Raw genomic sequence first — 13,551 nt, forward strand, 5'->3', positions numbered from 1 at the left:
AGCGTGTTATATATTTTTATCACTGTTATGCATTAGCACTTTAAAAAAACCTCTTGTAAGTGAGGAGTATTATTGAAATATGCACTGATCAATGCTGTTAAAAGCAGAAATTGCTTTGTGTGGTGAACTAGTGGTGGAAATTGCTGTGTAGACTTTTAAAGATCATAATGACTTGAGGTGAAGTCTAAATAATTATTCTGGCGTTTACTTCTGCCTTTGCTGTGTGCTCTGTCACTATCCTGGTATAAAAACCTATGTGAACAGTCTCCTCTTTCCTTAATTCAGGTGGTCAGGACTAAAGTTGGCACTCCAGCTTTAGTTTCTGATTCATTATTGTTCCCATGTCACCTGTTGGCTCCATTTAACAGTATATGAGAAAACTTGAGCAGCATTTATGTGAGTCTTTCTTGGGTGTTTGCATGTAAGGTGGACTACTGAGTACACAGATTGAGAAAGCTCTGGTTAAACTGTGATGAAGATGGGAGTAATTCAGGAGTAAAAAAATGAAAGGGTTTGTTAATGATATTAGGTGTGGCTGGGTCTTGGTTACAGGGCAGCACATCACCTGTGCAGCCTCTTGCTTGCATTCCTCTGCAGCTGCATTCAGCCCTGCAGGTAATTGTCCTTTCTTAAATGTGCTCCTATCTGTTTGTATTTTAGGACTGTGGCAGCCACCAACATGAATGAAACCAGTAGCCGCTCTCATGCTGTGTTTACAATTGTCTTTACTCAGAAGAAGCATGACACAGAAACTGACCTTTCCACAGAGAAGGTGTGTTACAGATAAGTGGCTTTCTGGCTGTTTTTCACTGATCTTCCATGCAGTGACTTTGTAGTTCTGTTCTTGCTGTAATTCACCAAGATCTAATTCTCCTATTCATGTGCTTTCTCTCTTCAGGTCAGCAAGATCAGCCTTGTGGATCTCGCTGGGAGTGAGCGAGCTGACTCCACCGGTGCCAAAGGAACCCGGTTAAAGGTACGGGGCCGTGGGGGGGTGCTGGGGAAGGAACGGGAAGTGGGGGCACAAGCATCACGTGGAGTCTTTGCTGGACAAATAATAAGTTACAAGTAAGGAAAAAATAGTTGCAAACCTGAAGACTACAGAGATTCATGGTTGGACAGTTTTAATTACTACATAATACTGATTTCTGTTTTCTCAGGAAGGAGCAAATATAAACAAGTCTCTCACAACTCTGGGCAAAGTTATTTCAGCATTGGCTGAAGTGGTAAGTAGAGCATTTCCTTGCCTGCAACAACCTTTGCATAGCTGATCAAATGGAAACAGTAAAATCCATGGAGTACAGCAGAATCATTTGCTGTGCTTGCAAGCCCTGTATTCTCAGCCCTGTTAGCTGTGTGTATTTTGATAGATTAATAGAGTTGATGCTATTCTGTGGGTGTCACACAGGCTGTCAACAGATTGAAGCATTGGTTTGTTTAACTGTGAAGAAACCTTGCAAAAGAAGCCTGTGTTTATGTAGAAGACCTGTTCACATAGCAAGTTTTTAGACCTTCAGTGCCGTAATTTTATTTTTACTTGAAGGAATAATTTTAGAAAACTTAACTACAGCTTTGTTGTTAAAATCTCTAGAAACACCAGTGCAATAATTTGATTCACTGGCTTTCTTTGCAATGGCAAGACTTAATAATGTCTTAAGTGAGCATATATTGATCCAAGCAAAATGTTGTGGGTTTAGAAAAGTACTTTGTCTTTTATTTTTTGTACTCAACTACTATTAAAAAAAACCCCAAACAAACAAAACAAATAAATGATGGTTGTTCCTTTTGAAAGTGAGTTAACACCTTGGACAGGTTGAATATGCTTAAGTGCTTTTCAGATTATTTTTTTCGATTGAAGAGGTTCTCCTTCATTTGACTTCTCAAGGAAAGGACGTACTGTCTAACATGGAAACAATGTATAAATCTGTTAAGAAGCTCATCTTGTATCTTCTTCCTTTTTCCTTAATGCTTTCAACTTAGGATAACTGCACCAGCAAGGTATGATGGTCTGAGTAGGAGTAGATATTGGTGTCTTTGCCTGAGTGTAAGGTTTGCTGCTTGGAATGCTGTTAGAATACAGAATTTAAATGTCAGGAAGGTGTTATTACACAGAAAAACCTTCCTATTTTTCATATTGTGTTGTTTCTTTGTAGAGCAAAAAAAAGAAGAAGACAGACTTTATACCCTACAGGGATTCTGTATTAACGTGGCTTCTTCGAGAAAATCTAGGTATGGCTGATTTGTCTGTGACAATATGGAAAGAAAGTCTCACTGAATTTCTTGACTGCTTTTAACTCACTTAAATTTGTATTGAGTATGAAGTTAAATATCTTTAGTAGCCAAATCTGAGTTGTCATAGTTCCACCTTGTGTTAATGCTATAACTCTTTCCTGTGGTTTTTGTATGTTTCTTAGAATTGTAGAATTTAGTTGAATTCTGTAGTTTATTGAAAACACTGATATTTGGTAGGTAGGTAGTGCCTGGAGTGTGCACTGTAGTTCATCTAAAATCTTGCCTGTTCACTATAGGTGGGAACTCCAGAACTGCAATGGTTGCTGCTCTCAGTCCAGCAGACATAAACTACGATGAAACTTTGAGCACTTTAAGGTACTTTCTCTTCCTCTGGGATGGGTACGAGTAACTGTTTGCTCTAATGGCCATACTTTGTCCTTCACACCTTTGGGTTATTACAAATTGAGCTTGTCTGTGGGGAAGAAGACTCTACTGGCAAGAACTCCATTACCCTGCAGAGGAAGCAGGGATTTATTGCCTACTCTTCTGACATACAGGTGCAAGCTAAATGTCTTCTATGTTGCTGCATTCCTGTGTTGTATATAAGCTGCGTATAAGCAGTTCTATGTTTGTGGTAAGGTTTCATTGTTCTGGTCTGGTTCCAGATATGCTGATCGTGCAAAGCAGATTAAATGCAATGCTGTTATCAATGAAGATCCTAACGCCAAGCTGGTGCGGGAGCTGAAAGAGGAGGTGACAAGGCTTAAGGATCTCCTGCGTGCTCAGGGGCTGGGAGATATTATTGACAGTAAGTGGATTAAACACACCTCAGCATCCTGGGCTTGGCCTCTCTAGCAGAGGAGGGAGACCTGAGCCTGTGAGAGAAAGGGATTTAAAACACAGAATTTAAATATAGGTGCTGATATTTAAGTTTCGACCGTCTTAGGTTTGTCTGTGGAGTTGACAAGCCACCTTCAAACTCTTAAGGAAAAATAGGGAGTTTGAATTTCCTATTATTGTAGAGATTCTTTTGCGTAATAGAACTTACACATTCAGGAGTTGCTCTGGTGAGTTATGGAGGACTTTTTGTCTGGCTGCCAATAAAAGAGCTGAGATACAGAAACTCAATTTCATACTGAGAAAAAAGTTAGCTTTGCTTCCTCCTTAAAGGGTTAAGGTTATTGGTTAATACCTGGCTTCAGTGCCATCCTCATTCACAAAAGAAAACAATGGCTAATGTTAGACAGTGAGTGACAAATCGTTTGTCATCTTGAAATATCTATGCAACAGCTGCTTGTGAATAACTAATCAATCATTTTGGGAGATTTTGAGTTAGGTTGGCAGAGCAGTGTTGTACTGATTTGCTTTGCCAGCAACCTCTTAAAGCACTAGAACACACTTGTGCCCAATTTCCTTGTCCTCATTCCAAGCAAGACAGATGAACTGAAATTCTAGCTGCTACATTCTTCTGTAATATGAACAGTGGTTTAATTCCTTGTGAAGGAAATGCCCATAAAAGCACAGGACGTATTCCAGTGGATTAAAAGCTTCTTTGACTTAAAAAAAAAAGTGTTGCACCGGTTTCTGATTTTTCAGACCTTTTTGTCTGTGAAGCAGAAGTCCTGACTTAGTCACAGACTACTTAAAGACATGTGACATGTGTTTACCTCTTTGTTTGCTTGTTTTCAAGAGAATGGGGCCAGAAGACAATGAAATACAAGTGTTTTCATGCTCGTTACAGTCTGTGGGTTTTGGTTCTAAATCCTAACTGAAAAAACTGTGTTACTGAAAACTGTGGTTTGTTTCTTTAAATATCAAGTAGTATTCTCTTCCCTTCCTATGTCACTAGTGAACCTTCAATTTTGATCCTTCTTGTATTTTCCCTCCTGCTTCCTTTCAGTTGATCCAATGGGAGATGAATACTCTGGAAGTGGAGGCAAATGTGTGTATTGTGTGGTTCTCTTTTTAACCTGCTTTCTCTGGGTCAGCTTTTAACAGAGCTTTGCATGCCAGCATTTCTCACAGGGAAATCCCAGACAGAACACTCACTGGAATGCAGTGCAGGTTCATGAAAACCAGCATCACCAGCACTTCTTAGATTGAGTCCACAATCAAAAAAAAGTGCAAAGTTTAAAGTGCAACGTATGTTCATTGTTCCTTTCTGGCAGAAGGGAGAGTGGCAGTTCTCCAGTGTGTTTTCATGACAGCGCACGGTTTAGATTTGAACTAGAAAATCTTTCTCTCAAATCTTTTCCCAGTTACTCAGTTCCTGCTCACATGGCTTTCCTGGCATTTTAGCAGCTCTTTTCCACTTTGAAGTATTTGTTTTAAATGTGTCAGTTGATGAACTCAAGATAAGTATTTCCAGTTCCTCCTGGACACTGCAATGTATTTATTTTGTATAGTCTTACCAAAAAAAAAAAAAAAAAAAAAAAAAAAAAAAAAAAAAAAAAAAAAAAGAAAGAAGCCAGACATATTCATGAAGCTCTCTTTTTTTGAGGTCAGAAATACTTGGTTGCAGGTGATTAACTTAATAGGGCTAAAACCAGTCAGCAGAGAGCATTTTATTTCTCTTGGTGTTTGCTTCTATGAAAGGGGAATATATGTAGTCCATTGTAAGCGAAATGTGCTCCATGTAGATTTTGGGTTGGTAGACTTTTAAAACTCTCTCAGTCAGTCTTTTTCACCCTCACTCAATATCAGCTGAAGGAGATCTGTCTGAAATTTCCTAAAATTGAAGCTACTGGTGGTGTAAAGACTCATCCTGGCCTGTCTGACATTCTGATGCTGCTTCCAACGTGTGCACATGTCGTGGTGTAGGAGCTGCGGCTCCAGGAGCAGCGTGCATGGTCCTGAGGGTTCTGGTTCTCTGTGGTCACAGTGACTGTGGAGCTATTGCAAGTGCCACTTCCTTTCTCTTCAGGAGTGCATGGCCTTTTGAGACTTCATCCCTGCTCTGTCATGCCTGCTTTCCTCATCCTGGCAGCATTCCCTTCCCTTAACCTGCTTTTCTTCTGTGAAACTCCCAGTCCTGCCTCCCGTATTTGCAGATGGTGGTTTTCAAACTGGCTCGGGGCAATCATCAGTTCCATGAGGCTGAAACAGCAGGTTGAGCATGGAGTGAACTAGGGCATAAGGCTGACAATGGCAGGATTGTTCAGGGGCAGAGTAGAGGAGATGTAGGAGGACAGGGAAATTTATGCAATGTCTGGGCGAGCATCTCGTTTTTGTACGTGTGATGCCCCTGTTTATAACTTGCAGGGTCTGATTTGATCTGTTTCTTTCCTGAAGTGACTTTTTAAAAAGGATTTGTCTTTGAAATTATATTTTAAAATACTAAGTTATTAAAACTGAGCTATTCAGTTATCTGATATTTTCATGTTAGGAGATTTTTCTTTCGGTGTGTGATTATTCTGAGGATATGGTTTACAGACATATCCAAGAAGCCCAGTTAAATTAATATAAATTTTCATTGTATATTTGTTCTTAAATCATTCAGGCAGCTTTTCTTGTTCTCTGGCTTTCAGGCCTGCAGGTTTTCAGGCTACAAAAGCTACCTTACTAAATTTTGTAGGTTTTTAAAAGGCCTTTCTAATTCAGACTAACAGCCAAAAGGCTTTGAAGCACCTTCTGAAGTATAAGACCCTTATCAGATATTTCGCTGATCAGATCTGTTAGATTTCCATTTTTATTCAGGTAAGGAAGGTCAAGAAGCAGCATAATGTTGTTGTTGTGGACTTATGTTCTCTCGTCCCTGTCATGCACTGACAGGTGATTCACATCCTCTCTGGTGAGAATTTAAGGAGAGGAAGTTCTTTTTGTGGTCTGGGTGCTTTGGCAGCAGAACCACTGCTGTGGTAAAGATTTACTTAATCGTCATTTCACATTAAAGGGCTCTGGAAGAGAATGTTTTCCTGAGTTTAAGGGGTTGGTGTCTCAGACTTCAGCCCAAAATGTCGTTAGTGTCATGAGGATCTCAATCTGGTCCTGCTCTGAGCTTCAGGGTGCTCAGCTTAGTGTTCAGGGAGGTCTAGGATGGTTGCTTTTTGCTGATGTGTAGTTTATTTTTTCAAGCTTTTTTGTTTAGAAAGGTTTATCATGCAGTCCTTCCTAGTGAACTTCAGGGTCTGAGCTGAGTTATTATGTTATGATTGCTAGTATTGAAAGATTTGTTTCAGAACTGCCATCTAAAAATTACAAAACTTGCCTTGTTGCTGCTTAAATGCTTTCCTCTTACACTGGTATTTCCCTCCTTCCCTCCTTCCCTCCTGTTTTCCTTTCTCCCATCTTCCTGCCTTCCCTCTCTGTGTGTCTCTCTCTCAGATCTGAAAGATTTTCAGAACAATAAGCATAGATACTTGCTAGCCTCCGAGAATCAACGTCCTGGCAATTTTTCCACAGCCTCCATGGGGTCCCTCACTGCATCTCCATCCTCCTGCTCTCTCAGTAGTCAGGTGGGCTTAACATCTGTGTCCAGTATACAGGAAAGAATCATGTCAACACCTGGAGGAGAAGAGGCCATTGAACGTTTGAAGGTAGGTATTAAGGAGGCTGAAGAATAGTGAACCTGAGAGAAGTTCCCTTCATAAATATATGCTGTGTCTGTAGAAATTGTCTGAAACGCACTTGCACCTTAAAAAAGGCACTTAACTGCAGTGGGCTAGAAACTGGGTCCATGCACAGCCTTTCCTGTTAGGATTATTTAGGTTTAATTGTAGCCTTGAGCTACAACTAAATTATAAATTAAATTCTTGATTCTTATTTACGGGTCCTCTGATGCAGTGGTAGTTATGGAAAATTTGATCATAAATGTAGACTTAGAGGCCTGGTCAGCACTAGTGGGAGCCAAGTCTGACTTGCAAATGCACTCAGCTTTCAGAAAACCAAATTACCCCAAAGCTGAAAAAAAGGAGGAAGAATAATCCTGCCACTGTTGTCTTCGCCCAGCCCCCACAGATTAAAATGTGAAGCACAGAATGGCATGTTTGATCCAGACAAAGGCAGCCTTGTCCCGGTGCTGCACAGAACTGAACCACAGCAGAAGTGCATCACAGTGAAGTATTTCTTGATTTTTATGAAAGCCCCCCCCAATGTCCATGGGTGGAGGAGTGGGGAGAGCTGGCTGTGTTGAATCTCTGCTACATTCTCATGTTTGTCCATCAGACAGGGCTGAACACACACTGCATATCCCTTTCCTGTTGGAAACCCGCTGTTGCTATGGGAATAACAATGTGGTCTCTGCATTTCCTTGGCATTCAGTTACTGAATAATGTCTGTAAATCAGATTTAAAAAAAAAAAAGGGGAAACAAGTTTAGGTGGTTCAAAATAAAGTCTGGCTGTGGTTAGATGTGAAGTCGTCTTTTCTTCTCAGCTTGCCTTCAGGACTAGCTACCCTTTTAAAAATTAAGGGAAACGAGTAAGAGTTTTAAGGTACTAAGAATGCTTTTTATACGTGAAATTAATTTGAGGCCTGAACAGAGCACAAACTTCAATTGCTTTGTGTATTAGGTGAAGAACTTTGGGAAGAATTGTAAAATAGCTTTTGGTATTTTCACACAGGAATCTGAGAAGATCATTGCAGAGCTGAATGAAACATGGGAAGAGAAACTGAGGAAAACAGAGGCCATTAGGATGGAAAGGTCAGGAATCAGAAGTGCTGTAATATGGATGGTCTCTGGAAAGTGGAAAATGGAGAAAGTTCCTCTGTTCAAAAGCAGTGGAGCAGCAGAATAATGTTAGGGATAGTTCTGCTGACCCTTGTGTTAGATGTGGAACAGCAGGGGCGATGCTGGAGGAAAGTCCTGCTCTTTCCTGGACTTCTCACAGTTAAAAGTTGCTGTTCTGTAGGCCACTCTCAGACTAAAGTTTACCAGCTTGCCCTGTTGTGCTCTGAGGTGGTGACAGTCTAATATATTAATTACCTGGCTTTCATTGGACCGTACTTGTCTAAGAAGCCTAAAATGGGGTCAATATCTTGTTTTTCTCTCTCAGGGAGGCATTGTTGGCAGAAATGGGAGTTGCCATTCGGGAAGATGGAGGAACACTGGGAGTCTTCTCACCCAAAAAGGTAGAGAAAATTACTAACTGTTGCATGATGTCTCCAAAAGGCTAATTCACGTGAGAGGAGGGTGATGAGAGTTGAACTGTTTTATATCTTCCTTTAGAAGATCCTGTGCTGCAACCAGAAGTTTTGCAGCTCCTTTTGTTTCTTGATTCAGTAGCAAATCAGAAGGTGCTGTGTCTTAATTTTGTTGCTATTTTCTGCAGTTGCTGTGTGTGACCTTTGTGTGCTCTACCTGTTCTTCTTTGAGATATACAGAGAAGTTTTAAGGCTTGTTTAGATGCTCTTCCTTGAATTGTTTGTTAATTCTTCTGCTTGGAAAAAGGGATGGTGATCTAATGAACCACTGAACATAGGGGATGCAGGGGAATATTTCTTTCAGTACTTGTCATTACTTCTATTTTCTGAAATTTGAAAGAAGCAGAACTGTGCAGGAAAAGGGCATAAATCAGTGCTGTAACTGTAAAATAATTAGGTTAATGAAGAAGCTATCTCTGCTGGTAAAGCAGAATTATAGAAGTACAAGGAAAAGAACCTACTTTCTTTTATCTTAGAAGTCTATGAACAAGCAGCATGGGTAATATTTTAGTGTGCAAGTGTGTAATAAACTTGATCTAGGGTTAAGCAGGGACCTATTCAGAGGCACTGCACAGAAATGTAGAACCCCAGAACTGGTTAAAATGTTTAATCCTTCATTTAGCATAGTGTTTGACTGTGATGCTTGGAGTTGGTAGAATTCAGATTTCCTTTTGGCAGCTACTCCAGGAGTGCCTGAGGTTTGTAAAGACGCTGATTCATTGCGTGTTCTTTACGTTTCTTTCTCTTACATTATGGATCCTCATCTCCTTTTAGATTTTTCCTCAGAGGCCATCAGCTCTTTTTGATGATTCTTTTGGTGCATTTTCAGCTGATCAGGTTTGTGTATAAATGCCATCTGGATAAAATAGTTGCTCTGGTATTAGATAGTATTTATTTTTACCCATATAGGATTTATTAGGAGAAGTTAAACTCCGAACCTACTCCTGTCTGCTTCTGTTCCTTGCTATCCTTGCAGTTCCATTAGTTCTCCTTCTAGTAACTGTGGCTGTTGTGAAAGTTTAGGAGATGAGAACTTAGATAGAAAATGTGAAGTGTTTTTTATAAAGACTTTACACTTCTGAGGTACCAATGGGTATCTCATCAGATCTCACGCAGTGAGTGAATAGTTGGGTGTGCCAGCAGCATCTCTCAAGCTGTGGAGCTTTATTTCTTACAAAGTATTCTGGTGGTGCAAGTTGTAGTGGTGTTACAGCAGTTGGCTATGTCTGGGATTTGATTTCTCTCCATTTTTCTCTTGATCAAAGAGCTTTATACAGCTCCAGGTGCTGATTCGTGCAGTGAACAGCGATGACAGCATTGAACACCTTCAGCTGCAGTTTTAGGTCACCCCTGGATTTTTAGGGGTGAAAAAGCTTGTCTTTCTTTCTCCCCCTTTCTGTGCTTAGAATTGAATCTTCCATTGGGCAATTGACAATCAGAGTTCTTCGTTCAAAGACAAATTCTTTGTGAACATCCAGTAATTTTTGAGCTTCTGTAAACTGAGTGCTGTTAAAATCTCTCATAAGTAAACTTCTTTGTATCTAAGATAAGTTGATGGAAATAGTGTTCCCAAGGAATCCGAGCCAAATTTATTTCTTTTTCCTAAATTTATTCTGTTTGAGGATAACAAAGGGACAAGTGGCTTATTAACAATTTTATTTCTCTTTTATCATCTCTCTGCTTTAATTATGTTTAACCATTTTTGCCTTGTCTTTTGTGCTTGTGCTTACTGCCATCTCACTGGCTAGATTTTCACACCAAGGCCTTGTGACTTGTTTGCTGATTCCAATGGGGTTTTTTCACCAAAGAAGGTTGGTTTAGTAACTGTAGTGGATTTAAATTTAGAAGAAGTTTAGATGAAGAGCTTCTTAGCTGTTGGTAGTTTTAGATTTTGTTTTGATGTTTACAGACTTTGCCAAATAAGCACCTGACCTGTGTAGAAAAGCCAAAAGTTGATTCCATATGAGTTTCAAAATTTTACTGAAGCAACCTTTTCTGCTTCCTTTGGACTTCTCTTATCAAAGTTTATGGAGACTTTATAAGGACTTTTTTTCTTCAGCTGAAGCCTTTCTTCCTTCTATGGATTGGTGTTTTGGCTAACTAAGCAATCTGAGCTGTATTTTGCTGGGACTTTGTGATGCTCTGCAATACTTTAAGAAGTTATGTTTGGACAAATCCATTATGGAAGAATCTTGATACACGTGGCAAAACTGCTGGATTAATGCACACCCTCCACAGCTGCAGGAAGGAGCCTGAAAGCAAGACCTCAGTTCCTAATTAACTTTTTCTCTTTGTTGCTTCAGACTCCTCATCTCGTAAACCTTAATGAAGATCCACTCATGTCTGAATGTCTGCTATACTACATCAAAGATGGCATTACAAGGTGAGAGTTGGTGCTGACACACTCTGGAGTTGCCTTCTTTGCTTGCTTAAATCCCCATGCTGGAGACACCATGAGTTTAAATAATAATTGTGCCTTGAGCTGTTCAAGTTGCAGGTACAAATGAAACATGAGATTGCTGTAGGTGGAAAAGAGTGCAGAAATGCAATTTCTTTTAATTTGGCTTGGTGTTTTAAAACTAACATGTGCAGTCACTCAGCTTTAAGAAATTGCTATTACACCTGGGCAGTAAAAGAAAGCATGACATCCCCTCTTACATTTTTAGTAAAACTAAATGCCTGAGAGATTTTGATGGGTGCAGGATCGAAAACCATAGCAACTGGAATATGGCTGAGTGTTAGCTTAATTATTTAAATAAATTGTTATTCATGCCATTGTACAATTAATGTGTTCTGCATTCACAGATATGAGATAAAATTTAATTGCCAGACTTTGAATTAAAAATGGATTTTATTCCAAAACTTGTTGTCAAGACAGCTGGAAGGAGAGAGGTGATTTTTATTATTTTTGGAGCACCAAAAATTGTGTTTGGTTGCTTAGTTTGTATATTCCTGGGGAACAAATGGAGGAGAGTACACAGACAGGGGCTGGCATATGGTACTATAATGTACATTAAGCCCTCTGAAAGGAGTATCAAATTGTAGAGAATTCAGCACAGAATGATGACTAGAATAGCTTAGGGCTTAAGAAGTCATTATAAGTTTTGGGCCTAGCTCACTGACATCAGAAATGTGTAAATTAATAAGTAGAGCAAGTTCATAAACATTAGGATTGGAAATTAAGTTTGTGTGTACCTAGAATTGCTCAGGCACTTGGGTTTGGAATGGACATACATCTTTGTGCTACGGGGGTACAGCCAACCTCACTGTCAGGATGCTGCATGAAACTGCTTGTGGCATGAAATTATTCAGCAAGAGCCTCCTGAGCCATTTGTGCTCCTTAGTTCAAGTGCAGATGGTGATCATTGGGAGGGATGGTTTCTGTCTGCCAGCTAACGCACCACTGGAAGTTCTTGGCAGGGTTTTTTCCCCCCTCTGCATCCCTTTTGAAAAGGAGAAGGGATTCGCAAGAGGGAAGGAATTGCATTTAACTTGGAGGTACTTAACATTTCAGTTCCCCAAGCGACATGTTTTAAGGGAGAGAAAACTTTTCTTTTGCAAAGCTGTCATCCTTCAATTCATGGCAGAACAGGCAGGTTCTCTGCAGTGCAGAATTAAGCACTGGTTCAAACCTTTACATTTCAAGGGTACTCTTAATAGTTCAGACTTTTTCCTGGCTATTTCTGGGCTGTATTGTTCAATGCAGAGTTGTAGAAGGTGTCTGATTTGCTCTTGAAAAATCTTTTGTTGGACCCAGGGTTGGCCAAGCTGACGCTGAGCGGAGGCAAGACATCGTATTGAGTGGGGCTCATATCAAGGAAGAGCACTGCATCTTCCGAAGTGAGAGGAACAACAATGGTGAAGGTAAAAATCTACTTCTCCTAACAAGGCATTGCTGAGTCCTTCACTTTCTTTCACTTTGATAGCTGGCCAGGGAATCCCGTGATTTGAAAGTTTTCTGACCTCAAGGAAAGGATCAGTTTTGACTTGTTGTTTTCTCAAGTCTTCAGGAAAGAAAATAAAATTTGTTTATGTGATAATAGCTTCAAATTGCAGGCTGCAGCCAGTGTAACAGGTAAATTCTGACCCTGGTTAACTATAAACATGAAAAAAAAGTAGTTTCTAACTGCAGTATGTGGAGAAGTCAGTAGGGTCCTCGTGGGTTTTTACTTTTAAGCAACATGACACCCAAGGGTGATTCACTTCTTTGGTGTTAGTATGAACATAAGCAGAAAATGAGAGGCCTCTGGGGCTTGCCCACTTCTGTTCCTCTACAGGACTCTCCAAAGTCTCACTCATCAATGTTTTCTTTGTAGTTATTGTTACTTTGGAGCCTTGTGAACGATCAGAAACCTACGTGAATGGCAAGAGGGTTGTGCAGCCTGTGCAGTTGCGCTCAGGTAAGAAATGTTACCACCGATTTTTTGGTAGACTCTCTATATATCATATATACGGAATGCTGGGTGCTGTTTAGGGACAGTGTCACCTTTCTGGAGTGTAGCATTTAAACAGAAGTTGGTACCATTCTTCTGTCAGCTGCAGTTTGTTTTCTTTCATCCTTTGCTGCACTAGATCTAAGTGTACTTAAATATTCACTGCCACGCAGCACCCTGCTTGTCCTGCTGCTCAGCCTGAGATTATTCAAATACCTTCTTGCCCAGGCCCATTGCCCTTGGCAGTCTCAGTGGGACAGAGCAGACTGTCAGCCACTGATGGAAAATTCCCAGTTTTGTGGCAAAGCTAAGATACGACCCTCTGCAGGAGTACAGCAGCTTCTCTTTGCTCTCGTTAGATTTCCCACTCAGTCCCCTACATTCCCTTAGAAAGGCATGAGGGGAAAGAATTAGAGAGAATTACTTCCCTAAATTGTGGAGTTTAATCTGTATCTTTCAAACATCTTATGATGCTTTCTGCGTCCCTCCCCCATTTTTCTACTGGTAAAAAACACCTAAAACCAAGCAAACAAAACCTGCTTCTGAGTTCTTTGTACCATGTTGTAGGTGAGTATTATCATGGAATCAAGTGCAGTGACTTCAGTACAACGAAACAAAAGAACAGTTTTTGCTGTTCTGTACCTGTATATGGTTCATATTGAATACCATGACTTGACAGTTTAGTAATTATTTTCTATTTTTAAAAGTATGTTTTTTCCCCTTTTCTTTTGCATCTAGACAGTTGA

At 40.1% G+C, this 13,551-nt stretch overlaps 1 protein-coding gene across 22 annotated transcripts in view; it reads left to right on the forward strand.

Moving 5' to 3' along the window:
* The window catches only part of KIF1B (kinesin family member 1B), an 82,486-nt gene that overhangs the window by 22,214 nt on the left and 46,721 nt on the right, over positions 1-13,551 (forward strand). For 6 of the 22 annotated variants that reach the window (XM_042032209.1, XM_042032224.1, XM_042032215.1 and 3 more), the window contains exons 7-20: positions 661-772; positions 899-976; positions 1,161-1,226; positions 1,981-1,998; positions 2,154-2,229; positions 2,529-2,607; positions 2,898-3,040; positions 4,133-4,174; positions 6,556-6,767; positions 7,793-7,872; positions 8,225-8,300; positions 10,676-10,755; positions 12,130-12,236; positions 12,689-12,772. In XM_042032209.1, coding sequence (XP_041888143.1) covers positions 661-772; positions 899-976; positions 1,161-1,226; positions 1,981-1,998; positions 2,154-2,229; positions 2,529-2,607; positions 2,898-3,040; positions 4,133-4,174; positions 6,556-6,767; positions 7,793-7,872; positions 8,225-8,300; positions 10,676-10,755; positions 12,130-12,236; positions 12,689-12,772 — 1,253 coding nt within the window. Of the gene's footprint in view, positions 1-660; positions 773-898; positions 977-1,160; positions 1,227-1,980; positions 1,999-2,153; positions 2,230-2,528; positions 2,608-2,897; positions 3,041-4,132; positions 4,175-6,555; positions 6,768-7,792; positions 7,873-8,224; positions 8,301-9,146; positions 9,210-10,120; positions 10,184-10,675; positions 10,756-12,129; positions 12,237-12,688; positions 12,773-13,551 lie in introns of all 22 variants that reach the window. The other 16 variants (XM_042032203.1, XM_042032205.1, XM_042032211.1 and 13 more) reach the window with 10 other exon arrangements.

The sequence above is a fragment of the Corvus kubaryi genome, unplaced genomic scaffold, assembly GCF_017639235.1.
Source record: "Corvus kubaryi isolate FWS band 111438036 unplaced genomic scaffold, C.kubaryi_AGA036_p1.0 37352, whole genome shotgun sequence".
In the NCBI taxonomy this organism is placed as follows: Eukaryota; Metazoa; Chordata; class Aves; order Passeriformes; family Corvidae; genus Corvus; species Corvus kubaryi.